The sequence below is a fragment of the Phyllobates terribilis genome, unplaced genomic scaffold, assembly GCF_046119375.1.
Source record: "Phyllobates terribilis strain yellow unplaced genomic scaffold, ASM4611937v1 Scaffold_9__5_contigs__length_417890890, whole genome shotgun sequence".
NCBI classification, from domain to species: Eukaryota; Metazoa; Chordata; class Amphibia; order Anura; family Dendrobatidae; genus Phyllobates; species Phyllobates terribilis.
In genome coordinates, this window is record NW_027362769.1 from 370,327,793 (window position 1) to 370,355,608 (window position 27,816).

The 27,816-nt window shown below is 52.8% G+C and overlaps 1 protein-coding gene across 3 annotated transcripts in view; it reads left to right on the top strand.

Annotated features, from left to right (window-relative positions):
* LOC141162301 (glucagon receptor-like) overlaps positions 1-27,816 on the top strand; it is a 73,206-nt gene that overhangs the window by 5,013 nt on the left and 40,377 nt on the right. For all 3 annotated transcript variants that reach the window (XM_073648265.1, XM_073648266.1, XM_073648267.1), the window contains exon 2: positions 27,574-27,634. In XM_073648265.1, coding sequence (XP_073504366.1) covers positions 27,574-27,634 — 61 coding nt within the window. The remainder of the gene's footprint in view (positions 1-27,573; positions 27,635-27,816) is intronic.

A 27,816-nucleotide genomic window follows, 5' to 3' on the forward strand; every position in this document is an offset into this window, starting at 1 on the left:
CCGGGAGCAGCCTGGCTACCCCAGTACTCAGGGGAGTCACATACCCTGAATGACTTTAAAGAAAAGCTGGATAGCCTCTTCCAGGTGTACCCCCTCACAGAAGAGCAAAAAGTGAGCATCCTGGTGGCCCAACTAACCGGGGCAGCCCAAAGGGAGGTAAAGTCCTGGCCACCTGGGAGGAGGACTGTCGCAGGGATACTAACCCGGCTGAGGGACACCTTTGATACCCGCACCTCAGCCGAGATTAAGCTTAGATTCTATGGGTGCAAGCAGCGAGCACATGAGAGTATAAGGGACTATGCACTAAACCTACAAGAGGCCCTGAGAGCCATTAAGCAGACCGACCCTGACAGCGTGGGAAACGAGGACAGGCTGTTGACCGAGCAATTTATAGAGGGACTATATTGCAATGTCCACCGAACCCAGTTGCGGGCCATAGCCTTACAGGATCCTCATCTGGACTTTGCACAGTTCAAGGACAGAGCCATCCGGGTGCTCCGAGAACCGACACCGGGTGGCGTTGTGACCCACAGGCGCCCAGCTATCACTTACCACCAGGAGGCGGCGCCCTTGTCGGCAGGGCCTGTGGGGGCTGATGCGCAGGCTTTGAACAATGACCCGGCTCCGGACCTGCACCATCAGGTCCAAGAGCTAGCTAAAAGCGTTGCTGCGCTAACCCGAACTGTGCAGTCTTTACAGGTTTCCACTCCAGGGAAGATCCAGCTGGCATCCGGACCGGAGGACATCCCGTGGCGTCGACCAAGGAGGACCCCACCGGCCAGAGGAAGACCCAGCGACCGGTACAACGAGGACGGACAACCTATCTGCCGCCGCTGCAATCAACCCGGACATATGGCAAGGTACTGTCCTTTAAACTGGCACAACCTGGGGTAGAGGGCCAACCCCCAGGAAAAAGATCACCAGGCCCATCGAACTGGCGCGACAAATATGTGGGAGGACGTCCAGTCTTGCCTGTGGTACTGGATGGCATCCCTATGAGTGCCCTACTGGACACCGGGTCACAGGTCACTACCATCCCGTACGTGCTCTTCAAGCAGTACTGGAATGACTCGGATATAACCCGCTATCCAGACGACGACTTGAGTATCATCGCCAGTAATGGTCAGCCCGTGCCACAGATCGGATTTAAAGAAATGACCATTAAAATCGGTAGAGTCGAACTGGCAGCACAGGGACTGATCATTGTAGACATTGACAAGCGCGAGAGTCACCCAAAGATAACTCTAGGAACTAATGTGATTGAAAATTGTCTTGCAGAGGTGATTTTCATTTTACAGCAGGTTGCCAAGAACGCCAGCTCCGGCCAGCAGCGAGTGCTCCAGAAAGAGATCCGGTCACTGATGCGACGGCAACAGGTGGAACTCTCCGGTGGTGAGATTGGTAGCGTAAGAATGTGTGACCCTTTCCCTATTGCCATGCCCCCGAAAAGTGAAATGATGATTTGGTGCCGGGCAGCTATTGGTCTGAGAGGTAGAGATTACCAGGCCATGGTAGAACCAGTCTACTCAGACAGTAGGCCCACCATTTTGACAGCACGGGGGGTAGTTGATGTACGCCATGGGAGGGTGCCCGTTCGTATAATAAATATCGGGAAAAGGGAAGTATACCTGCCCCGGTATGCTACGCTAGCCAAATTATATACTATCAACCAAAATTCTATACAGTCTGTGGAACCCTTGCCTCCATCTCACCCGGAGGAAGGTAACGGCTCTACGAAAATAATGGAGGATTGGTGTCAGCAACTACATTTGGGTACTGACTCCACTCCCTCCCACCACAAACAGGGGGTCTACCGGGTGGTTCGAGAGTACGAGAGAGTGTTTAGTAAACACCCGTTAGACTTCGGGCGAGTCAAGGGGGTAGAACACCACATCCCCACGGGAGACCATCCTCCCATAAAAGAGAGGTATCAACCCGTACCCCCTGCACACTACCAACACGCCAAGGGGATGCTTAGAGACATGAAGGAGGCTGGGGTAATCAGGGATAGCTGTAGCCCCTGGTCAGCTCCACTAGTCTTGGTCAAAAAGAAAGACAACACCATGAGAATGTGTGTAGATTACCGGAAAATTAACCGTATCACACACAAAGATGCGTACCCCTTACCAAGAATAGAGGAGTCTTTGGCTGCTTTAAAATCTGCTAACTTCTTCTCCACCTTGGATCTCACTAGCGGGTACTGGCAGGTTCCTGTAGCAGAGGCGGACCGGGAGAAGACCGCATTCACCACCCCGATGGGACTTAGCGAGTTTACCTGCATGCCGTTCGGACTCTGCAATGCACCAGGAACCTTCCAGCGATTGATGGAATGCTGTCTGGGACACCGAAACTTTGAGACGGTCCTGTTATACCTGGACGATGTCATCGTCTATTCCAAGACCTACGAGGACCACCTGAAACACCTGGCGGAAGTGTTCGAAGCTCTGGCAAGTTACGGCCTAAAGGTGAAACCCTCCAAGTGTCACCTCCTGAAGCCAAAGGTGCAGTACCTGGGACACGTGGTGAGTGCTGACGGAGTGGCTCCCGACCCTGATAAGATCACCGCAATTAAGGAATGGCCAAGCCCCTCCAGCGTAAAGGAAGTGAGGCAGTTCCTCGGGTTGGTAGGCTACTACCGAAGGTTCATTCCCGGTTTCACCAAAAAGGCAGCTCCTATGCAGGACCTCCTGATAGGCCAGTCCAGGAAGGCCAAGAACCAGAAGCCACCCTTCAAATGAGAGAAGCTGGAAGAAGAGTCCTTCCGCCAGCTGAAGATGGCCCTCACGGGGGATGAAATCCTGGAGTACCCTGATTATAGCCAGCCCTTTATCCTCTACACCGACGCCAGTAACATCGGGCTAGGAGCCGTACTGTCCCAGATCCAGCAGGGGAAGGAACGGGTAATTGCTTACGCCAGCCGAAAACTGCGACCCACCGAAAGAAACCCTGAGAATTACAGCTCGTTTAAGCTAGAGTTCCTGGCAGTGGTGTGGGCAGTCACCGAACGCTTTAAGCACTACCTCGCTGCTTCCCGGTTCACCGTGTACACGGATAACAACCCGTTGACACACCTGGACACTGCAAGACTCGGTGCCCTAGAGCAGAGATGGATGGCCCGCTTGTCCAACTATGAGTTTACAATCAAATACCGGGCAGGACGCTCCAATACCAACGCGGACGCCCTGTCCAGGATGCCGAACCTACCGGACGTAGGGGAAGATTCAGAGGAACTGGAGGAAGTTGAGCTCCCCGCGTTCCACTGTCATGGGACTATCCAGTATTCCCACCGTGTAAGGAGTAAGCAATCCGCTACGTTCAACCCATTACCTCATTACAACTGGGCGGAGACGCAAGACAGTGACCCTGCCGTCCGACTGGTAAAGGAGATGCTGACTCGGCCAGATGCACGCCTTGACCCAGACGCTCCGGAGGAAGCCAAGCAACTGTGGGCTGAGAAGAGTCGACTGTTCCTTTACAAGGGGAAGTTGTGTCGCAGAATGGTTAACTCCCGGACGCATGAACTAATCTGGCAAGTAGTGGTGCCACGAAGAGACGCAGCTATGGTGATGGAGGCATACCACGACGGAGCTGGGCACTTCGGATGGAAGAAGCTGGAGTTCCTGCTGCGCGGGCGGTTCCATTGGGTAGGCATGAGAGGAACCATCGAGAGGTGGTGCAGAGACTGTGGCCCATGCAACCTAAGAAGGAAGGACCGTGCCAGCCAGTAGACTCCCCTGCAGTCCATCATCACCAGACAGCCGTTGGAACTGGTAGCCTTGGATCATGTAAAACTGACCCCAAGCAGAAGTGGCTACGTCTACGCGTTAACCATCGTAGATCACTACTCCCGGTTCTTGGTTGTCGTCCCCGTCAAGGACTTAACGGCTCAAACAGCAGCTAGAGCCTTCCAGCAGCACTTCTGCCGTCCGCACGGATACCCGGAGCAGGTGCTGACGGACCAGGGGCCTGCCTTTGAAGCGGAAGTCTTCCAGGAGTTCTGCACCCTGTATGGCTGCCGGAAGATTAGAACAACACCCTATCACCCGCAAACTAATGGACTTTGTGAGAAAATGAACCAGGTGGTGATAGATCTTCTGAAAACATTGCCCCTGGAAGAACGTAGTCTGTGGCCTGAAAAGCTGCCCGACCTGGTGGACCTATACAACCACATCCCTGTATGTTCCACCAACTGTACCCCGGCTTACCTAATTAGGGCAAGACCTGGTAAGCTTCCTGTTGATCTGGAGATGGGAGTCCTGACACCCGAGGACACTTCACCAGAAGCAGACTGGGACACAGAGAGGCAGCAGCAGTACCGGAAAGTACAGGAGAGCGTGGAGCGAAGTCTCTGTCAAGCTAGGGAAAGACAAGAGAAAACTTACAACCAGTATGCTCCCGCTGTTCCCCTGGTGCCCAGAGAGCAGGTCTTGAAGAGGAAAAGACGGCTCCACAAGTTGGACGACCAGTGGGAGAAGGACCCGTACACCGTACTGCCCTCAAGCCACGACAACCCAAAGATCTGTACAATCAGTAAAGACGGAGGGGAAACCACAGCCATTGTATCCCGAGATCACCTGAAGAAGTGTCCCGAACAGCTACGGAACCCTGAAGAGGAACAAGAAGACCCTCGACCCGTAGAGGAAAGGGAAGATATGATTAGTACTGTGCTCGGAGACTTCCCTCGGTCTTGGACTCAAGTCAATGGTGCTGTTGTGGTACCCGTCCTCACGTTCCTCCAACCAGCATCCCAAGTGCCTACGGAGACACAGGTAGAGCTGGAAGAACAGCCGGTCCAGGAGGCAGAAGACCCCACACAAGCAGACCAGGAGAATCAACCCTCTGCTTATAGTGAGCCTGCCATACCCCTAGTGAGCCAAAGAGTCCGTAGACGGCTGCCCAGTTTACCCTTGACAGCTCCTATACCCTGTAGCTCAGGACCAGTCAGCCAGCTCCGTAGGTCCACTAGGGTCACTAGAGGCCAGTTGCCCATACGGTGGAGGATCTAAATGTTCAAGCTATTTTATTAATGTTTACCTGTTTATTGTTGCTTGTGTATAATTATGTGTTTCTAGTTATTTGTAGGAGTCTTTGGTGGATTTACCGGGAATCCTTTGTGCATATAGTTGGAGCGTAACCCAGGACGGACTAAAAGACTGATAAGGACTCGGGGCAGGACAGACCCCTACCTGGTTACGTCTCCCTGTTTTGGTGAAATGGACACCTTTGTTTTTCTCAAAAACTGCACCCGGTTGCGGACACGCCGTGACCATCCTAATGTTTTTCTTTATTGCGTTGTTTCTGTTTGTAATTTGTTATGTTACAAAAATATGTTTAGTCCCGGAGTACTAAATTTCACTAGGGGGGAATGTGACACCCCAGGCGTCTGGTTGCCACAGTGATAGAGATATTACGTCTGAGAGCAGGTGGGAGGTCTCTTGGTCAGGAATCCTATGCATGCCACACCTCCTGCCCAGTCCTGGGAGGGGAAGAACTTCCCCTATATAAAACTGGGGCTGAGGCAGGGTTAGGGAGTTAAGAAGGAGAGTTAAGAAGAGGAGCAGCTATAGGAAAGAAAGATCAGGAGCTCAGTGGGAGCAGTGCTACAAGGAATCAGGGGCTGGCAGCTGAAGAGCTCGCCCTGATTGAAGAGTTACCACCGGACCCGGAGTCCGAGGCTGTGGGGACTAATCCTTACCCAGCAGCAGAAACCGACCGGCAGGGGATTTCAGGTCCTCTGGCCAAGAAACCCGAAGGCACGGTCACACGCGTGGGACCAGCACCGCCGTCGTGGAGCGGAAGCCACTAGAAGGCCCCGAGTCACCGGCCATACGGGTGAGCACCACACGGTACACTCAGGGACGTGGGCTACTTTTACCCGCCTCTAGCAAGGTAGCCAGAAGAGTACAATTAGTTGGGGAGGCCTACAACTCCGCCTGGCCAGGGGAAATCCCATCTGCTCAAAGACTGACCAGGCCCCGATCGCTAGCCAGTACTCCGGGAGGGTCTATCTTTATCACCAGTAAAGACCCTGAACTACACCGCATCGTCTCTGAGTGGTTCCTGCTACCCCCATCATCCACGTCGGCTGCCCTGAGGCCATACCCCTCCCGTTGGGGGTTATACCATCTACGCTGCACAATCGTACCACCGGCCTCAGCGGTCTGCCCTGCAGCGGCAGCTCCATAGCTGCATTCAACGGGTGGCGTAGTCGTCCAACATCTACTGCTACTACTCAGCCACACAGTTTGACTCCCTGGGCACGGACCAGGTCACCGCCACGAGACTACTACCCCCAACAGGCCCGGCTCCGGGTAGTCCCCGCGTGCGCAACGCTACACCAAGTAGGCCCAGGGGCGCGTCACATGTCGGGCTGTCAGTGCTGTGGGTGACAACTCAGCCACCCTATAGATAGTGGGGCGTGTCGGGCTGTCAGTGCTGTGCGTGACAGCTCAGCTGCCCTATTGTTAGCGGGGGCCTGTCGGACTGTCAGTGTTGTGAGTGACAGCTCAGCCACCCTATGGATAGTGGGGCGTGTCGGACTGTCAGTGCTGTGAGTGACAGCTCAGCTGCCCTATTGATAGCAGGGGCGTGTCGGGCTGTCAGTTTTGTGAGTGACAGCTCGGCCACCCTATAGATAGCAGGAGCATATCAGGCTGTCTGTGCTGTGTGTGACAGCTCAGCCGCCCTATGGATAGCAGGAGCATGTCAGGCTGTCTGTGCTGTGTGTGACAGCTCAGCCGCCCTATGGATAGCAGGAGCATGTCAGGCTGTCTGTGCTGTGTGTGACAGCTCAGCCGCCCTATGGATAGCAGGGGTGTGTCGGACTGTCAGTGCTGTGAGTGACAGCTCAGCCACCCTATGGATAATGGGGCGTGTCGGACTGTCAGTGCTGTGAGCGACAGATCAGCCGCTCCTATTGATAGCAAGAGCATGTCAGGCTGTCTGTGCTGTGTGTGACAGCTCAGCCGCTCCTATTGATAGCAGGGTGTGTCGGACTGTCAGTGCTGTGAGTGACAGATCAGCCGCTCCTATTGATAGCAGGGCGTGTCGGACTGTCAGTGCTGTAAGTGACAGATCAGCCGCTCCTATTGATAGCAGGGCGTGTCGGACTGTCAGTGCTGTGAGTGACAGATCAGCCGCTCCTATTGATAGCAGGGCGTGTCGGACTGTCAGTGCTGTAAGTGACAGATCAGCCGCTCCTATTGATAGCAGGGCGTGTCGGACTGTCAGTGCTGTGAGTACAGCTCAGCCGCTCCTATTAATAGCAGGGCGTGTCGGACTGTCAGTGCTGTGAGTGACAGATCAGCCGCTCCTATTGATAGCAGGGCGTGTCGGACTGTCAGTGCTGTGAGTGACAGATCAGCCGCTCCTATTGATAGCAGGGCATGTCGGACAGTCAGTGCTGTGAGTGACAGCTCAGCTGCCCTATTGATAGCAGGGGCGTGTCAGGCTGTCAGCGCTGTGAGTGACAGCTCAACCATCCTATAGATAGATGGGGCATTTCGGGCTGTCAGTGTTGTGAATGACAGCTCAGCCACCCTATGAATAGCAGGGTGCATGTCGAGCTCTCAGTGCTGTGAGTGACAGCTCAGCCACCCTATAGATAGCAGGAGCATGTCGGGCTGTCAGTGCTGTGGGTGACAGCTCAGCCACCCTATGGATAGTGGGGCGTGTCGGGCTGTCAGTGCTGTGCGTGACAGCTCTGCTGCCCTATTGATAGCGGGGGCGTGTCGGACTGTCAGTGTTGTGAGTGACAGCTCAGCCACCCTATGGATAGTGGGGCGTGTCGGACTGTCAGTGCTGTGAGTGACAGCTCAGCTGCCCTATTGATAGCAGGGGCGTGTCAGGCTGTCAGTTTTGTGAGTGACAGCTCAGCCGCCCTATAGATAGCAGGAGCATGTCGGGCTGTCAGTGTTGTGAGTGACAGCTCAGCCACCCTATAGATAGCAGGAGCATGTCGGGCTGTCTGTGCTGTGTGTGACAGCTCAGCCGCCCTATGGATAGCAGGAGCATGTCAGGCTGTCTGTGCTGTGTGTGACAGCTCAGCCGCCCTATGGATAGCAGGGGTGTGTCGGACTGTCAGTGCTGTGAGTGACAGCTCAGCCACCCTATGGATAGTGGGGCGTGTCGGACTGTCAGTGCTGTGAGCGACAGATCAGCCGCTCCTATTGATAGCAAGAGCATGTCAGGCTGTCTGTGCTGTATGTGACAGATCAGCCGCTCCTATTGATAGCAGGGCGTGTCGGACTGTCAGTGCTGTGAGTGACAGATCAGCCGCTCCTATTGATAGCAGGGCGTGTCGGACTGTCAGTGCTGTTTTTTCTCCAGGTGTTTTCCTTTCCAGATAATTGCCAGGATATTTATCTGACTAGCACTGTCAGATCATTGCCAATTGTAGCTTCAGTTCAGTGGTGTACTTACTCTGTGCTTTGTATTTTGATATTCTGATCTTTTGTTGTCGGACTGATTTTCCTTTCGACTACCTGTTTGTATAACCCCTTTTGCCTTTGACACAGGGGTGGGCAATTCATTTTCCCGAAGGGCCACATGAGAGACTGTGACTGTTGTGGAGGCCGAACCAATAGGCTGAAATTAATTCTGCACAATATTAATATTAACATATTAAGAATATTGTATGCGCCCACACACTGCCCCTATCCGAATTAGCCCAAACACAGTGCCTTATATAAAGTATGAGCCCATATAGCCTCCTATATACAGTATGAGCAACCACATAGCCTCCTACATACAGTATGAGCCCCACATAGCCTCCTATATACAGTATAAGCTCCCACATAGCCTCCAATATACAGCGTGAGCCCCACATAGCCTCTCTACATACAGTGTGAGCACCAACATAGCCTCACTATATACAACGTGAGCCCAACATAGCCTCCTACATAGCGTGAGCCCCTCATAGCCTCCCTATATACAGTGTAAACCCACATGGCCTCCCTATATACAGTGTGAGCCCCACATAGCTTCCCCATATACAGTGTGAGCCCCACATAGCCTCCCTATATACATTGTGAGCCTCCATATATACAGTGTGAGCCCCACATAGCCTTCTGTATACATACAAATATCCCATACACATTAAAAGAAAACAACAACACATACTCTCCTCGCTCCCGTTCCCCCAGCGTTCTGCTCCTGTCTCCTCTGCACTGAGTCTCAGCAGCAGCACGATGAAATGACATCATCGAGTCTGCTGTCCCACACGCTGATTAGTAGAGGATGAAGCCGGTGTCGCCATTCTCCGTCAATGTATTCACCGTTGTCTTATTCCTCTGTCTCTGATGTACTTTCCTGGCTTTTGACCTTGGACCTTTGACCACATTGCTTCACAGCTAGTCCGTGAGTAGCGACAAACGTCACAAGTACATTACCCCACACACAGTATGATACTCTCAAAGCCACCCACCGCTGTATGATGCCTCCACAATACATTCCGCTACTCACAGTATGATGCCCCAAAGTTCCCCATCACACAGTAGGATTCTCTCGAAAACCCTCCATCATACACAACATGATCCTCCCAAAGCCTCACACCACACACAGTATGATGCCTCCACAGTGCCACCATACAGTATGATGTCCCATAAAACACTTTCGCACACACAGTATGATGCTCCCAAAGCCCCACACCAAACAGTATGATGCCACCAAATCCCCCCAACACACACAGTATGATGTCTCCACAGTGCCCCCCATACAGTATGACGCCCCCACAGTACATTCCCCGACAAACAGTATAATTCCCCAAAGCCCTCGGCACATAGGATGATGCCCCCACAGTGGAATCCCCCACACACAGTAGGATGCCCCACAGCAACCTACAAAGAGACAATATGATGCCCATACAGTACACCTTCCCTCCATTTATGATGTCCCCACAGTGTACACACACAACTCTGCTACAAGACACACACACCTTTGTTTTAATAACACACACAGCTCTGCTATATCAAGACACATATACCTTGCTTGTGTTCTGCTCCTTTGATCAATTGTATCTGTGTTTTGAGAACACAGATGAAGCTGAAGTCGGGACATATCCCGACCTCCCAGGACAGCAGGACAGCTCCCCAAATGTAAGATGGTTGAGAGGTTTAATTACAGACTACAAACAAACTCTGTACATAGTTGGCTCCTGCAGTCAGAATTTACTCTCTTCCATCTGTCTTCTTTTTATACAGTATGTAGGGTTGCAAGAAGAAGGGCAGAAGGAGTGGAGTAACATGTTGGCAGGATCACACTATGCAGGGTTCATTTGTGATCAGTAATCATACAGACAAATTAGTCTGCATAGGAGCTGAATACTCAAAACAGCAGGAGATAGTTAAAAGGGTTGTGTAGCTTTAAAAAGAAATAATCCTTAAGGAGGACTGAATATGCAGTGCCCCGAGGGTTCGGTCGCTACAGAGGTATTGCACCTCAACCAGAGGTGTGATATTCCACTCCCAGGTAAGGATGGAGTATGGACCAGGGCTCAGTTAGCTGCATACAGCACACACACCCCATTTCCGGGGGACAGCTCGACCGTGCTCCCAGCTGTGGGCACAACTGACCATGTCCCTGGCTGGAGTGGGGAGGGGGGAGAGAACCCAGTGATGTAGGAGCAGAAGAGGATGGTTTCTGGAGCATAGGAAGGAGCTCATTGGGTGCAGGTCACCTGAGCTCAGACACAGAGAAGCAGATAAACGGTGGGAGCCATCTTAGTTCAGAGTTCAGTTCAGTCAGAGCAGAAGGGAGAGAGAGCTGACAGGGAGCCGAGGCTCAGCCTGAGCTCAACTCCACGAGGCAGGCCTAAAGAGAAGGCTGGGGCCTTAGTGGAGAAGAGGAGAAGCAGAAGGAAGGAAGGAGAAGAGACAGAGGAGTGGAAGGGCTCCAGAAACAAGAAGGCAGAAGGGACCCTAAGAGAGCAGAACGGATAGCAACCGTTGCATACCCCATTATACCGGGTGGAAGGGTCAGGCTGTGGAAAGGTACCGGATTCCTAATTTGGTGGAGGCGAATCTACCCTCAGCCAAGAACCAGAGGTTATGACCATTTATTGGTGCGACCCCCCGCTAAACCTGCTAGGAAGGCACCATATAGGATAGCGGGAAGTGAAGGCCAACGCTTACCCGACACGGTCCACGGTAGCTGGACAGAAGTCAGGACACTGGTGGGGCACGAGAGGCCAGAGAAAGGACAAAAGGGGGTCCTGTGCCATACTCCTGAATTGCATGGGGGTTGACCGAGCCCCTCACCTGGTGGACGCAGCACGGCTTGGGCAGTCATTGCTGACAGAAATGACTCGGATAACAACTGTGAGTAAAAGGCCTGAACTGCACCATTGGACTCTGTGTGATTTCTGCTGCGCCTGCACCATCACCCCCAGCATCCACCTACACTGCCCTGAGGCTACACTCTTCCCGTGGGGAGTTATCCTACCCCTGTGCTGCACACCAACACCAGCCTCAGCGGTCTGCCTTGCAGCGGCGGGTATCCCTGACCACAATCCACGGGTGGCGTAGTCGGACATTCAAAACACTGATAAATAGACTGCCACAATTTGGTCTGACCACCCTGAGCCAAGGGATCGGGTTGCCACTACTACCCCCAGCATCGTACAGAAGCCCGGTTCCGAGTACCCCACGGCCCAGGGGGCGAGTCAAATACTTACAGTAAATATAATTTTTTTATTACCTGGTATCAAACCCGCTGTTCTCCTGAATCCGGCGATGCTTTTCTTGGGTTCCTGCGCCTCTCCGTACCCGAGGTATGGTCCCCTCTTTCCTTTATCTAAATCTAGCCTTGTTAGCCAAGTGTGCGTAGTTCTCAAGAAGACTTCCATAGAGAAGAATTGAGGACCCCACCCACTTGCTAAACAAAAAGAGGACAATATCTTATGAACGGAGAGGCGCAGGAAAAAAAAAGAAAAGAACACCGGATTCTATCAAACAGCAGCATTTACACCGGGTAAAAAAAATGTATATTTTTGGCAAGTGAAATATTTTCTTTATACAGTCATGGCCAAAAGTGTTGGCACCCTTGAAATTGTTCCAGAAAATGAAGTATTTCTCCCAGAAAATTATTGCAATTACACGTTTTGCTATACACATGGTTATTTCCTTCGTGTATATTAGAACAACACAAAAAAAATGAGAAAAATGGCAAATTGGACATAATTTCACACAAAAAACCCAAAAATGGGCCGGACAAAATTGTTGGCACCTTTCCAAAATTGTGGGTAAACAACTTTGTTTCAAGCATGTGATGCTCATTCAAACTCACATGTGGCAAGTAACAGGTGTGGGCAATATGAAAATCACACCTGAAACCAGATAAAAAGGGGAGAAGTTGACTCAATCTTTGTGACGCGCCCCCTGGGCCAGTGTTGTTGGGGATACCCGGAGCCGGATCAGATGGGGGTTGTAGTCTCCGAGTGGCTGTGACCCGGTCCGTGCCCAGGGTGTCAAGCTCAGTGTGTGGCAGTCCTTACTGATGTTACTAAAGTTCTTTATGTCGACTACGCCACCCGTTGAATTGCGGTCACTTCGGCCGCCGCTGCAGCAGGGTCCGCTGAGGCTGATGGTGTTTGTGCAGCCCAGGTAGTATAACCCCCAACGGGAGGGGTATAGCCTCAGGGGGTCAGGTGCAGAGGATGGTGGTTGTGGAAGTGCAGGGAAGATGGTAATGAGAGTCAGAGTCGGGTTGTGCAGTTCAGGGTTCTTTACTTACTGCTGTTCTTGTACCGGTCACTCCGGCCTTGAGTGACCACCCGAGCCGCGCTGCGTCCACCAGGTCCTGGACTCGGCCAACCCCCAAGTAGTTCTGGAGCGTGGTTCTGAGCTCCCTTTCTGTCCTGTCCTCGTCTCTGGCCTTCCCCACCAGGGATCCACCTAAGTCCGGCTCCCTCGGGCCTCTTGTTGGTGAACCCTTGTCTCTGGGTTCCCTGACCCTATGCGTGGTCTGCCTTCCGGGTGGATATAGTGGGTGGCCGTGGCAGATTCTGCCCACGGCCTCCGATTCCGGGCTAAGGTGTGCTGTAGCCTCTGCCAGTTTGGGATCCGGTACCCTGTTGCCAACTCTTCACCCTTTGATTTAATTTGGGCTCTCAGAGTTCCTTCTTTCTCCCCCTCTGGGTCTTTCTTTCTCCTCTCTCACTCTTGGCCTTGGGGCTGCTCTGCTCTTCTGCTCTCTTCCTCTGCAAAGACTTACTGACTGCTTCTCACATACTGACCGACCCTGATCTAAGATGGTGCCCACCTTATATACTCCCTCTATGTGTGAGCTCAGGTGACCAGCACCCAATGAGCTCCTAGCACTACCCAGACTGCTCCCCCTATCTGCCCCTACACTACTGGGATATTCCACCCCCCTCCCACTCCAGCCAAGGACAGACTCGGTCGTACCTGCACATTATTAAGTGGGAGTACCATTGGTCTGTCCTCCGGAAATGGGATGTGTGTAGTGCATGCAGCTGACTGAGCTCATTTCCACACTCCATCCTTACCCGGGAGTGGAATATCGCACCTCTGGGTTGAGGTGCAATACCCCTGTAGCAGCCGAATCCTCAGGGTGCTACATTCCCCCCTGGTAAATCACAGCACGTCCTCGGGCTGTAAGATATAAAAACATCCACAAACATACAATTTTTTTTTTCATAAACATAAACATATAAAACATATAAAACACCATATACATCATCAGCAGCATAAACTTTTCATATAAAACTTTTCATAAAAACTTTTCATAAAAACATTCTTGTCTTCTGGTACCTCCGGTCACGGTGCAACTTGTGACCGGGTAAAGTGCGACAGTCTCTTGAAGAAACACGGTTTCCTATAAAACCGGTAGGGGGCGCTTTAGGAAACGCAACTATATACAAGGGGATATGGCCGCTCTCAGTCCTCGGCCAGGTATTAGGAAAGGGATGACCGCTCTCAGTCCTCGGTCAGTGGGGAAAGGGACACACGGGGTTAACAGTTCAATTTGCTGGTCCCAACGGGGACTATATTTTAACTAGCAGCAGTAACAGTTCTTATACCCTGACGGGTAACTTTATACAGTCTCTTCACTACCGTACTCAACGACGGCGTCCTCCTGCTCTTTCTTTGGATTCAGTTTCAGTTTCAGACCCGTCCGGGTCCTCTTGCTCCTCCTCACACCGCAGCTCCTCCTCCGTCAGGCGATGCACATGGAGGGCGTAGGGTCCTTTGGCACACTTGTGCCGGGTGAAGGTGACCTCGTCCCCTAAATACAGGTCACGACCTCTGTGTCCCTCCGGTAGGTGGGACTCAACGTCTCTCCTGGTCACGAAGACGTCGCCTGGGGTGCGGTGATCCCTGATGAAACCCCACCCATGCTGCAGATTGAACTTTATCACAGTCCCGATGGTACGGGGACCATGCGCTGCACGGGGGTTTCTCCTGGTCCGGCTCTTCTGCTCCGCGCTCCTTATTTGGGCTTGCTGTTCCCGGACCCGCCTCTCTCTCCGCTCCCTCTCAAAGACCTCGAGCTGCTGGCGGCAGCACTCTGCACGCTCCGCTGCGGCTGCCCGAGTCTCCTGAGTGAACCCCATGAGGTCTTCTCCGGTGGGATCCCACTCAAACTGGGTCTCTTCTAGCGGGGGTGAGGTCCTCTTTACAGGCTTCGGAACCGGAATCAGGGGTTCGTCTAGGGGTCTCTCTTTCCGGAGTCGGGGATGGTGAAACTCCGGTGGCCATATGAAGGGCTGCCCATCCGGGCACGTATGCTGGGCGAACAGGTCTTCACCCAGGTGCGGTACTTTAGGTGTTATGGGCGCCGTGGTGGTAGCGGCGCCCGGGTTAACCAGGCCTTGCGACCAGGCCTGGGGCACCTTGAAAGTAAAGGGCACCGTAAGAACGGCGGCGCCCTGTGTTACTTGGCCCTGCGACCAGGCCGGGGGCTCCGCGGAGGTAGGGGGCGCTGTTGGTATTGCGGCGCCCGGGGGTACTAGGCCTTGCGACCAGGCCGATGGTACTTCCTGCTTGGCCACGCTCGGGGTCGAGGCGTGTGACGTCACAGGGGTCGCGGCTTCCGTTTGAGGCCTAGTCTGCGGCGGTGACGTTGCAGCGACGGGCACGGCAGGGGGTACTTCGGGCTCTGCGACGGGGAGCTGGGGCAGGCACGCGGTTTCCCGGCTCGGGGTAGTGACGTCCCCTTTACCTGCCTCCATTCGTTCGGCTCCCTTCTCGGCGCCGTCTCCGGCCTTCAGTCCTCCTGCGCCATCCTCAGAGGCGGTCTGTCTCCTCGTCTCGGGTGGCGTGCTCCGCTGACGAGTCTCGGTCTGCTGGGCCATCTCTCGGCTCCACTCCGCCAACGTCTCTCGCTGCACCCGGGCCAACCTCTGTGCGAGGCCCTCCAGCGCAGTCTGTGCACACTCCCGATCTCGGGGGAGCTGTGTTAGGATCTCCAGCAGGCCTTCTGGAGTGGCGACCTGCATCAGGCTCCTGACCGCTGGGTCGGTGCTGCCTGGCTCTCCCTCCATCTCCGGGTAGGCTCTCTCTGGACTCTCTTCCAGACGTCTTGTCTCCGGGTGCGCTCTCTCCAGACTCCTCCAGGCGACACCCATCTTTGTTCTCTTGTTCTGTCTCCGCCCACATTGAGGGTGGTCCCGGGGCAACTTTGTGATTGTCAGTTCCAGGGGCAGTTCTCTTACGCTGATGGACACTTCCAGCATCACAGTCTCTGTTGGTGGGCGCGGTTTCCGCTTTTGGCGCCATTCTTCGACCTGGCCCACGATGGGAGGTGGCCTTCTGCCACCCTCTGGCACGCCCATAATGGCGTCCGCTCTTCCAAGGCGGGAAATCTTTGGAAATGGCGGGAATCGTCTCCCAGTGGCGGGAAACTCCATGGATGGCGGGAAAAAGCTGCAAATGGCGGACAACCGGCGGGAAACGACCTGTGATGGGGCCCGATGGCGGGGACCCTCCGGAACCGGCAGGAGACTTCTTTTTAAGGTAACGGTGTACTTTTCTTCAGGCACGCAGTACCCGGTTGTTGTGGGCACGTAATCCTGCCGACTACGCCAAAGTTGACGCGCCCCCTGGGCCAGTGTTGTTGGGGATACCCGGAGCCGGATCAGATGGGGGTTGTAGTCTCCGAGTGGCTGTAACCCGGTCCGTGCCCAGGGTGTCAAGCTCAGTGTGTGGCAGTCCTTACTGATGTTACTAAAGTTCTTTATGTCGACTACGCCACCCGTTGAATTGCGGTCACTACGGCCGCCGCTGCAGCAGGGTCCGCTGAGGCTGATGGTGTTTGTGCAGCTTAGGTAGTATAACCCCCAACGGGAGGGGTATAGCCTCAGGGGGTCAGGTGCAGAGGATGGTGGTTGTGGAAGTGCAGGGAAGATGGTAATGAGAGTCAGAGTCGGGTTGTGCAGTTCAGGGTTCTTTACTTACTGCTGTTCTTGTACCGGTCACTCCGGCCTTGAGTGACCACCCGAGCCGCGCTGCGTCCACCAGGTCCTGGACTCGGCCAACCCCCAAGTAGTTCTGGAGCGTGGTTCTGAGCTCCCTTTCTGTCCTGTCCTCGTCTCTGGCCTTCCCCACCAGGGATCCACCTAAGTCCGGCTCCCTCGGGCCTCTTGTTGGTGAACCCTTGTCTCTGGGTTCCCTGACCCTATGCGTGGTCTGCCTTCCGGGTGGATATAGTGGGTGGCCGTGGCAGATTCTGCCCACGGCCTCCAGTTCCTGGCTAAGGTGTGCTGTAGCCTCTGCCAGCTTGGGATCCGGTACCCTGTTGCCAACTCTTCACCCTTTGATTTAATTTGGGCTCTCAGAGTTCCTTCTTTCTCCCCCTCTGGGTCTTTCTCTCTCCTCTCTCTCTCTTGGCCTTGGGGCTGCTCTGCTCTTCTGCTCTCTTCCTCTGCAAAGACTTACTGACTGCTTCTCACATACTGACCGACCCTGATCTAAGATGGTTCCCACCTTATATACTCCCTCTATGTGTGAGCTCAGGTGACCAGCACCCAATGAGCTCCTAACTTTACCCAGGCTGCTCCCCCTATCTGCCCCTACACTACTGGGATATTCCACCCCCCTCCCACTCCAGCCAAGGACAGACTCGGTCGTACCTGCACATTATTAAGTGGGAGTACCATTGGTCTGTCCTCCGGAAATGGGATGTGTGTAGTGCATGCAGCTAACTGAGCTCAGTTCCACACTCCATCCTTACCCGGGAGTGGAATATCACACCTCTGGCTGAGGTGCAATACCCCTGTAGCAGCCAAATCCTCAGGGTGCTACATTTGCATTGTGTGTCTGTGTGTGCCACACTAAGCATAGAGAACAGAAAGAGGGGAAGAAAACTGTATGAGGACACGAGAACCAAAATGTTTGAAAAATATCAGCAATCCCAAAGTTACAAGTCCAACTCCTGAGATCTTGATGTTGCCTTGTCCACAGTGCGCAACATAATCAAGAAGTTTACAACCCATGGCACTGTAGCTAATCTCCCTGGACGTGGACAGCAGAGAAAAAATTGCTGAAAGGTTGAAAAGCAGGATAGTCCGGATGGTGGAAATGCAGTCCCAATCAAATTGCAAAGAAATTCAAGCTGTTCTGCAGACTCAGGGAGCATCAGTGTCCGCTGACATTTGAATGAAATGAAACGCTATGGCAGGAGACCCAGGACAACCACACTGCTGACACAGAGACATAAAAAAGCTAGACTGCAGTGTACAAAAGTAAGACAAAAATCCTTCTGGGAAAGCATCTTGTGGACAGATGAGACCAAGATAGAGCTTGTTGGTAAAGCACATCATTCTACTGTTTACCGAAAACTGAATGAGGCCTACAAAGAAAAGAACACAGTACCTGCAGTCAAATATGGTGGAAGGTCAAATATGTTTTGGGGTTGTTTCCTGCCTTTGGCACTGGTTGCCTTGACTGAACAGGGCATCATGAAATCTGAAGATTACTAATGGATTTTGGGGGCAATGTAGTGCCCAGTGTCAGAAAGCTGGGTTTGCGTCCTAGGTCATGTGTCTTCCAGCAGGACAATGACCCCAAACATACTTCAAGAAGCCCCCAGAAATGGATGGAAACAAAGCGCTGGAGAGTTCTGAAGTGGCAGCAATGAGTCCGGATCTAAATCCCATTGATCACCTGTGGAGAGATCTTAAAATTGTTGTTGGGAGAAGACGCCTTCACATATGAGAGACCTGGAGCAGTTTGCAGAAGAAGACTCCAAGATTCCAACTGAGGTGTAAGAAGCTGATGGTTATAGGAAGCGATTGATTGCAGTTATTTTTTCCAAAGGGTGTGCAGCCAAATATTACGTTGAAAGTGACAATTTTGTCCGGCCCATTTTTGGGACTTTCTGTGAAATTATGTCCAATTTGCCTTTTTTTCTCAGTTTTTTTTGTGTTGTTTTAATACACACAAAGGAAATAAACATGTGTCTAACAAAAGATGTGGAATTGCAATAATTTTCTGAGAGAAATACTTCACTTTCTGGAACAATTTCAAGGGTGCCAACACTTTCGGCCATGACTATATGTGCTTAAAATAAAAGTTACACTTTTTACTTCATGTAAAAAAGGTGCCTGATCTGTCAATATCAGCGCACACCCGTCAGTTCCACTTCTGTTTTTTTTTTTAAAACGGACAGATTCCACTGTCAGCATGCCATTAGTGCTGTATGTAAACGGGGCTGGCCGTCTGGTTCATTTCAATAGCCAAGCCAGCCCCCTTCTCTTTGCTTATGTGCTATCACAGGGAACACAAGCTGGAAGTGGCGCTGATGTCGACAGATCAGGCACCTTTTTCAGGTGAAGTATATGAGTACATTTTAGATTTTGTTTATTTAAGGAACATTTTTTCCAGCTGGAGAACCCCTTTAATAATCCTAGATATAGAAAATAAGTGCTGGAAATGGTTGGAAAATTGTACATATCCTCTAATCAATGGAAAACAGGCAATTAGATGCAGGTTTCATTTTTTTTATTCCTTTTTATCCAGTGTTATATTTATGCATGAATGCAGCTGGCATCCTTATATACATATTTTCCGCTCATAAACTGCCCTCGGGTTATTTTTCTGTTAATAATGTTTGTGGATACTGTATATGAGGGAGTGTAGCGGGAGGGGTAGATCAGCTTTCCGCTATCCATACAGACTCCTCCATTGTCAGTACCTGTACGATCCTTGTGCCAGATGCTTTCTTCGCTGTATGCGAACAGCCTGAAGGTCAATTCCCTGGAGCTACTTAGAAAATAAGAGGCATCAGAAGAGACTTTGTGGTTCCTGACCCCTGTGGGAGTCATAAAATGCAGGTCTGAACAGCGCCATGACAGGTGGATAATAATTAGTTTGGTTTGTATCAATATAGTTCCATAGTTGTCATTACCATGAATGATCATCTAGTATGTCCTCCCTGTGGATTTTTAGGTTCTCTCTATGTCGAAATGAGTCTATGGAGTATGCCCAAAAATTCCAAAAATTTCGGTATGAAATCGGTGGCGCCATGCACCACTCTACCTGAGGGTTATGGAGTCATATGACTGTCTATATCAGGGATGTGAAACTCAAACACACAGAGGGCCAAAATTAAAAACTTGGACAAAGTTGCGGGCCAACCAGTGTACAGTATAATGGGCCCCACATAGTCCTCCATACAGTATAATGGGCCCCACATAGTCCTCCATACAGTATAATGGGCCCCACGCAGTCCTCCATACAGTATAATGGGAACCACATAGTCCTCCATACAGAATAATGGGCCCCACATAGTCCTCCATACAGCATAATGGGCCCCACATAGTCATCCATACAGTATAATGGGCCCCACATAGTCCTCCATACAGTATAATGGGCCCACATAGTCCTCCATACAGTATAATGGGCCCCACACAGTCCTCCATACAGAATAATGGGAACCACATAGCCCTCCATACAGAATAATGGCCCACATAGTCCTCCATACAGTATAATGGCCCCACAAAGTCCTCCATACAGAATAATGGCCCCACATAGTCATCCATACAGTATAATGGGCCCCACATAGTCCTCCATACAGTATAATGGGCCCACATAGTCCTCCATACAGTATAATGGGCCCACACAGTCCTCCATACAGTGTAATGGCCCCACATAGTCCTCCATACAGTATAATGGGCCCACATAGTCCTCCATACAGTATAATGGGCCCACACAGTCCTCCATATAGAATAATGGGCCCCACAAAGTCCTCCATACAGAATAATGGGCCCCACATAGTCCTCCATACAGAATAATGGGAACCACATAGTCCTCCATACAGAATAATGGACCCACTTAGTCCTCCATACAGAATAATGGGCCCACATAGTCCTCCATGCAGTATAGTGGGCCCCACATAGTCCTCCATGCAGAATAATGGGCCTCACATAGTCCTCTATACAGAATAATGGGCCCCACATAGTCCTCCATACAGAATAATGGGAACCACATAGTCCTCCATACAGTATAATGGACCCACTTAGTCCTCCATACAGAATAATGGGCCCACATAGTCCTCCATGCAGTATAGTGGGCCCCACATAGTCCTCCATGCAGAATAATGGGCCTCACATAGTCCTCTATACAGAATAATGGGAACCACATAGTCCTCCATAAAGAATAATGGGAACCACATAGTCCTCCATACAGAATAATGAGCCCCACATAGTCCTCCATACAGTATAATGGGCCCCACATAGTCCTCCATACAGAATGATGGGCTCCACATAGTCCTCCATACAGTATAATGGGCCCCACATAGTCCTCCATACAGTATAATGGGCCCCACATAGTCCTCCATATAGTATAATGGCCCCACATAGTTCTCCATACAGTATAATGGGCCTCAGATAGTCCTCCATACAGTATAATGGACCCCACATAGTCGTCCATACAGAATAATGGGCCCCACATAGTCCTCCATACAGAATAATGGGCCCCACATAGTCCTCCATACAGTATAATGGGCCCCACATAGTCCTCCATACAGTATAATGGGCCCCACATAGTCCTCCATATAGTATAATGGCCCCACATAGTTCTCCATACAGTATAATGGGCCACACATAGTCCTCCATACAATATAATGGGCCCCACATAGCCCTCCATACAGAACAATGGGCCCCACATAGTCCTCCATACAGTATAATGGGCCCCACCTAGTCCTCCATACAGAACAAAGGTGGTGGTTCTGGTGTCGCAGGCCAAATAAAACCACCCTGCGGGCCAGATTTGGCCCATGGGCCAGTGTTGGACATGTATGGTCTACATGAATTGATTTTTGCCACTCAGATTGCCCAATGTACAAACATCCTAAATGTGAATGGGGTAGTAACCCAGATGGATTCAGTCCTGGTGCCAAGCAATGTAAACTTTGCTCCTGATGGGGCCAAAGCCTAAATGGCACCGAGCTTGAGAGATATAATCTTTGACAGTACCATGGTCAGCAAGTGCTGGGTTCCTTTCACGCCCGATGGCTTCATTCGGCCTTGTGTGTGTAGCACCCTGAGGATTCGGCTGCTACAGGGGTATTGCACCTCAACCCAGAGGTGTGATATTCCACTCCCGGGTAAGGAAGGAGTGTGGAACTGAGCTCAGATAGACTGCATGCACTACATACATCCCATTCCAGAGGAGCAGGCCGACGGTACTCCCACTTAGAAATGTGCAGGTACAACCGAGCCTGTTCCTGGCTGGAGTGGGAGGGGGGTGGTACATCCCATGTAGTGTAGGGGCAGATAGGGGGAGCAGTCTGGGTAGTGATAGGAGCTCATTGGGTGCTGGTCACCTGAGCTCACACATAGAGGGATATATAAGGAGGGCACCAACTTAGATCAGGGTCAGACGCTGAGAACAAGTCAGTTGGAGAGGAGAGAGAAGGAAACAGCAGCCCTGGAGAGAGAGAGAGTGGAGCAGAGAAAGACCCAGAGGGGGAAGACTGAAGGGACCCAAGAACCCAAATTAGAGCACCGGGTGAGGAGTCAGCAAGAGGGTACCGGAACCCAAGCTGGTGGGGGCAAAGACATTCCCCAGCCAGAGACCGGAGACCGTGGGCAGTGTCTGTCACGGTCACCCACCACATTCACCCCGAAGGCACACCACATGAAGGGTCAGGGAACCCAGGGCCAAGGGTGTCCCAAAAGAAGGCCCGAGGGAGCTGGACCTAGGTGAATCACTGGTGGGGACGGCTGAAGAAAGGACAGAGGGAGAGCTCAGGGCCACGCTCCGGACTTGTTTGGGGGTTGGCTGGATCCAGGACCTGGTGGACGCAGCACGGCTCGGGTGGTCACTAGCAGCTGGAGTGACCAGTACAACATCTGCAGTAAGTAAACACCCTTAACTGCACAACCCGAGTCTGTCTTCATTGCCGGCTGCATCGCACCACCACAACCCCCATCCTCTGCGCCTGTCCCCTCTGAGGCTATACCCCTCCCGTTGGGGGTTATCTCACCAAGCTGCGCACCCACCATCAGCCTCAGCGGACCCTGCAGCAGCGGCGGCCACAGTGACCGCATCACAACGGGTGGCGTAGTCGACACAAAAGAACTTTAGTAACATCTGTAAAGCTGCCACATAACACTTAGCTTGACGCCCTGGGCACGGGACCGGGTCACAGCCGCTCGGAGACTACAACCCCCCATCTGATCCGGTGCCGGGTATTCCCCTCAAAAAGGAATATGTCCCAGGGGGCGCGTCAGCTTTGGCGTAGTCGGCAGGATTACGTGCCCGCAACACCCGGGTACTGCGTGCCTGAAGAAAAGTGCAAGTTTACCTCAGAAAGAAGTCTCCCGCCGGTTCCGGAGGGTCCACGCCATCGGACTCCATCACCAGTCGTTTCCCGCCGATTGTCCGCCATTTCCAGCTTGTTCCCGCCATCTGCAGAGTTTCCCGCCACTGGGCGACGCTTCCCGCCAAAACCGCAGATTTCCCGCCTTGGAAGAGCAGCGGACGCCATTATGGGCGTGCCAAAGGAGGGCAAGAGGCCACCTCCCATCGTGGGCCAGGACAGAAAATGGCGCCAAAAGTGGAAACCGCCCCCACCAACAGAGACTGTGATGCTGGAGGTGTCTGTCAGCGTGAAAGAACTCCCCCTGGAGCTGACAGTCACCGAGTTGCCCCGGGACCGCCCTCGAGGTGGGAGGAGACGAAAGAGAAGAGAAAAGATGGGTGTCGCTTGGAGCAGTCTGGAGCGAGCGCACCCGGAGGCAAGAGGTCTAACAAGGAGTAGCGGAGGAGCTTACCCGGAGATGGAGAGAAAGCAGAACAGCACCGGCCCGCTGGCCAGGAGTCTGCTAGAGACCGAGGAAGGAGGGCAGAGCAGCACCGGCCCGCTGGCCAGGAGCCTGCCGGAAGCCGAGCAGAGCAGCACCGACCCGATGGTCAGGAGCCTGCTAGAGTCCACAACCCCGCTAGGTCTAGCGGAGATCCTAGCGCAGCTCCCCCGAAACCGGGAGTGTGCACAAACTGCCCTGGAGGGCCTCGCAAGGAGGATGGCCCGGGTACAGCGTGAGATACTGGCGGAGTGGGGCCGGGAGATGACCCAGCAAGCAAAGACCAGTCAACGGAGCACGCTACCCTGGAAGAGGAAGCAGACCGCCTCTGAGGATGGCGCGGGAGGACCCAAGGCCGGAGACGGCGCCGAGGAGGGAGCCGAACGCATGGAGGTAGGTAAAGGGGACGCCTATACCCCAAGCCGAGAAACCGCCCACCTGCCCCAGCTCCCCGTCGCAGAGCCCGAAAGTCCCCCTGCTGTGCCCGTAGCCGCCAGGTCACCGCCATGGACTAGGCCCCGACCGGAAGCCGCCGCAGCGACCCCTGTGACGTCACGCGCCCCGACCCGGAGCGTGACAAAGCAGGAAGTACCACCAGCCTGGTCGCAAGGCCTAGTACCCCCGGGCGCCGCACCACCAACAGCGCCCCCTACCTCCGCGGAGCCTCCGGCCTGGCCGCAAGGCCAGGTAGCCCAGGGCGCCGCCGTCCTAACGGTGCCCTTCACCTTCCAGGTGCCCCAGGCCTGGCCGCAAGGCCTGGGCAACCCGGGCGCCACCACCACCGCGCCCGCGCCCGCAATACCTAGGGTGCCACACCTGGGGGAGGACCTCTTCGGCCAGCTCACATGGCCGGACGGGCGGCCCTTCATCTGGCCCGAAGGGTACCCTGAGCTGGAGCGGCAGCAAAGACTAGGGCCCTTGTGTGAGCCCCTAATCCCGGCTCCGAAGCCCGTGGCTCGGGTCTCGCCTCCTCTAGCAGAAGCCCAATTCGTGTGGGACCCCACGGGAGAAGATTTGATGGGGTTCACCGGAGAAACTCGGGCAGCCGCAGCTGAACGTACAGAGTGTTGCCGTCAACAGCTGGCAGAGTTTAAGAGAGAACGGGAGGAGAGGCGGGTCAGAGAACAACAGGCCCAAATCCAGAGCGCGGAGCAGAAGAGCCGGACTAGGAGGAACCCCCGTGCAGCGCATTGTCCCCGCACCATCGGGACAGTGATAAAGTTCAACCCGCAGCATGGGTGGGGCTTTATTCGGGACCGTAACAACCGCGGTGACGTTTTTGTGACTCGCAGAGACGTCGAGTCCCACCTGCCGGAAGGTCACAAAGGCCGTGACCTCTACGTCGGAGACGAGGTCACTTTCACCCGGCACAAGTGTGCCAAAGGACCTTACGCCCTCCACGTACACCGCTTGACGGAGGAGGAGTTGCGGTACGGAGAGGAGGAGCCAGAGGACCCGGACGGGTCTGAAGAAACATCATATCAAGAAAGAGCAGGAGGAAGACGCCGTTGAGTGCGGCAGAGCAGGAGCTGTAAATAGTTACCCAATCGGGGTATATAGAAACTGAAACTGTTGCTGCTAAAATAGTCCCCGTTGGGACCAGGGAACTGTTTACCCGTTAACCCCTTCATCCTACAGGCTGAGGACTGTGAGCAGCCATTCCCTACCCTCTACCTGGCCGAGGACTGAGAGCGGCCAACTTTCAACTTCCCCTGTATATAGTTGCGCGTCCTAAAGCGCCCCCTACCGGTTTTATAAGAAAACCAGATTTTTCTAAGAGACTGTCGCACTTTTCCCGGACACACGTTGCACAGTGTCCGGAGGAGGAACCAGAGACAAGAGAAGTCTACGAGAATGTTTATATAAAAAGTTTTATATATATATAATGTTTATATGTTTTATATGTTCATATAAAAATTTTGTATGTTTTGGTGTTTTATGTCTTACAGCCCGAGGACGTGCTGTGATTTACCAGGGGGGAATGTAGCACCCTGAGGATTCGGCTGCTACAGGGGTATTGCACCTCAACCCAGAGGTGTGATATTCCACTCCCGGGTAAGGAAGGAGTGTGGAACTGAGCTCAGATAGACTGCATGCACTACATACATCCCATTCCAGAGGAGCAGGCCGACGGTACTCCCACTTAGAAATGTGCAGGTACAACCGAGCCTGTTCCTGGCTGGAGTGGGAGGGGGGTGGTACATCCCATGTAGTGTAGGGGCAGATAGGGGGAGCAGTCTGGGTAGTGATAGGAGCTCATTGGGTGCTGGTCACCTGAGCTCACACATAGAGGGATATATAAGGAGGGCACCAACTTAGATCAGGGTCAGACGCTGAGAACAAGTCAGTTGGAGAGGAGAGAGAAGGAAACAGCAGCCCTGGAGAGAGAGAGAGTGGAGCAGAGAAAGACCCAGAGGGGGAAGACTGAAGGGACCCAAGAACCCAAATTAGAGCACCGGGTGAGGAGTCAGCAAGAGGGTACCGGAACCCAAGCTGGTGGGGGCAAAGACATTCCCCAGCCAGAGACCGGAGACCGTGGGCAGTGTCTGTCACGGTCACCCACCACATTCACCCCGAAGGCACACCACATGAAGGGTCAGGGAACCCAGGGCCAAGGGTGTCCCAAAAGAAGGCCCGAGGGAGCTGGACCTAGGTGAATCACTGGTGGGGACGGCTGAAGAAAGGACAGAGGGAGAGCTCAGGGCCACGCTCCGGACTTGTTTGGGGGTTGGCTGGATCCAGGACCTGGTGGACGCAGCACGGCTCGGGTGGTCACTAGCAGCTGGAGTGACCAGTACAACATCTGCAGTAAGTAAACACCCTTAACTGCACAACCCGAGTCTGTCTTCATTGCCGGCTGCATCGCACCACCACAACCCCCATCCTCTGCGCCTGTCCCCTCTGAGGCTATACCCCTCCCGTTGGGGGTTATCTCACCAAGCTGCGCACCCACCATCAGCCTCAGCGGACCCTGCAGCAGCGGCGGCCACAGTGACCGCATCACAACGGGTGGCATAGTCGACACAAAAGAACTTTAGTAACATCTGTAAAGCTGCCACATAACACTTAGCTTGACGCCCTGGGCACGGGACCGGGTCACAGCCGCTCGGAGACTACAACCCCCCATCTGATCCGGTGCCGGGTATTCCCCTCAAAAAGGAATATGTCCCAGGGGGCGCGTCATGTGCACTGCACGTATGGAGCAGGCTCAAGAGCTGAGACCGCTTCCCATAGAGGAGGAGCCGACTGTATTCTACAGCTGGCACCTGAATCTAACTGGAAATGGGGTTCCAATGGCCCCTGAAGGCTGCTGTGTCTGCCATGTTTGTACATTATGAAGCCCTGCCTGTGGCTGAGCTTCATAGGAGATAGGTAATTTTACAATTCACTGCAGTATTGAGAGAAAAGAGTTACAAATTCTCCCACCAGAACAAGCTCACTGACAGATTCTCGGTTAACTCATTCTTCAGCAATAGAAAGTGCAACCCAGAAACTAAAAAAAGCAAACATTTTAATGAAACTCAATTGCAAAATGTTATTTTAGCCCCAATTACATATAGTTAAGTGTGACTGGTGCACTCCCACTAGTGGCGTAGGTAACACTGTCATGGGGTAGCGACACTGTAGGACAGGCTGTGTACCCTGCTGTCACTTTGGTCCACATTGAGATCCACAGCACCGGTCAAGGGAATTTCGTGCCTAAGAGTAAAGGCCCCCAATCACATTAGATGAAAGTTGGTCAAACCCACAATTTCGGCAGGATCGACCTGATGTATAGGGGCTTCTGATTCTCCCCGGACAGATGATGTCAGTGGGATAGAAGGATGGGGCAGTTGGAATTTTGATGCCTGATCCTTTTATTTCCCCAGGAGACAGTTGTGTATGGCAGAGACTTTCTCCTCTCTCCCCATAGAAAACACATAAGCTGAGCTCTCACGTATATGGAGAGTCATGAGCAATGGCTTTTACGCTGAACCAACTTTCAGCCGACAGCTATCTCATGGGTATGGTGTGATGTTCGGCAGGACCAAAGATATATAATAGACGCGCGAGAGAGTGATGCTCTGCAGATCCCACCGTAACAAGTAGATATGAGACTTTGTGATGTTCTGCAGCTCACTAGACCGATGTCGGGTAAAACATAATGGTGTGCAATGTTCTGCAGAGCACTAGAACATGATTGGAAAGAAATAATAATGCTCTGCAGTTCTTTCCGTAAGTTACGTTCAATGCAATACTCTGCAGGTCTAATTTGTACTGATATTGGAGGGATCCCTGATACTGTTTTGTCTCCTTTGACCCCACAGCTGGATGAGACCCTCACCTCTTCTCTCCTTTCTCAGCCTCTGCGCCCTCTGTCACTCACAGGTAAGGGAGAAGGTCATTTGGCACTTTAACGAGTCCCCAGTTTGCCACAATAATGATTTCCCAGGAGCCTCCAGGATAATATGCCATTTGCTCCGGGGAGGATGACACTTGTGGCATTTTATCGTTCATTGCATTTTACGCCTGACTGTTTCCCAACTATTCTATTACTATTAAAGTATAAG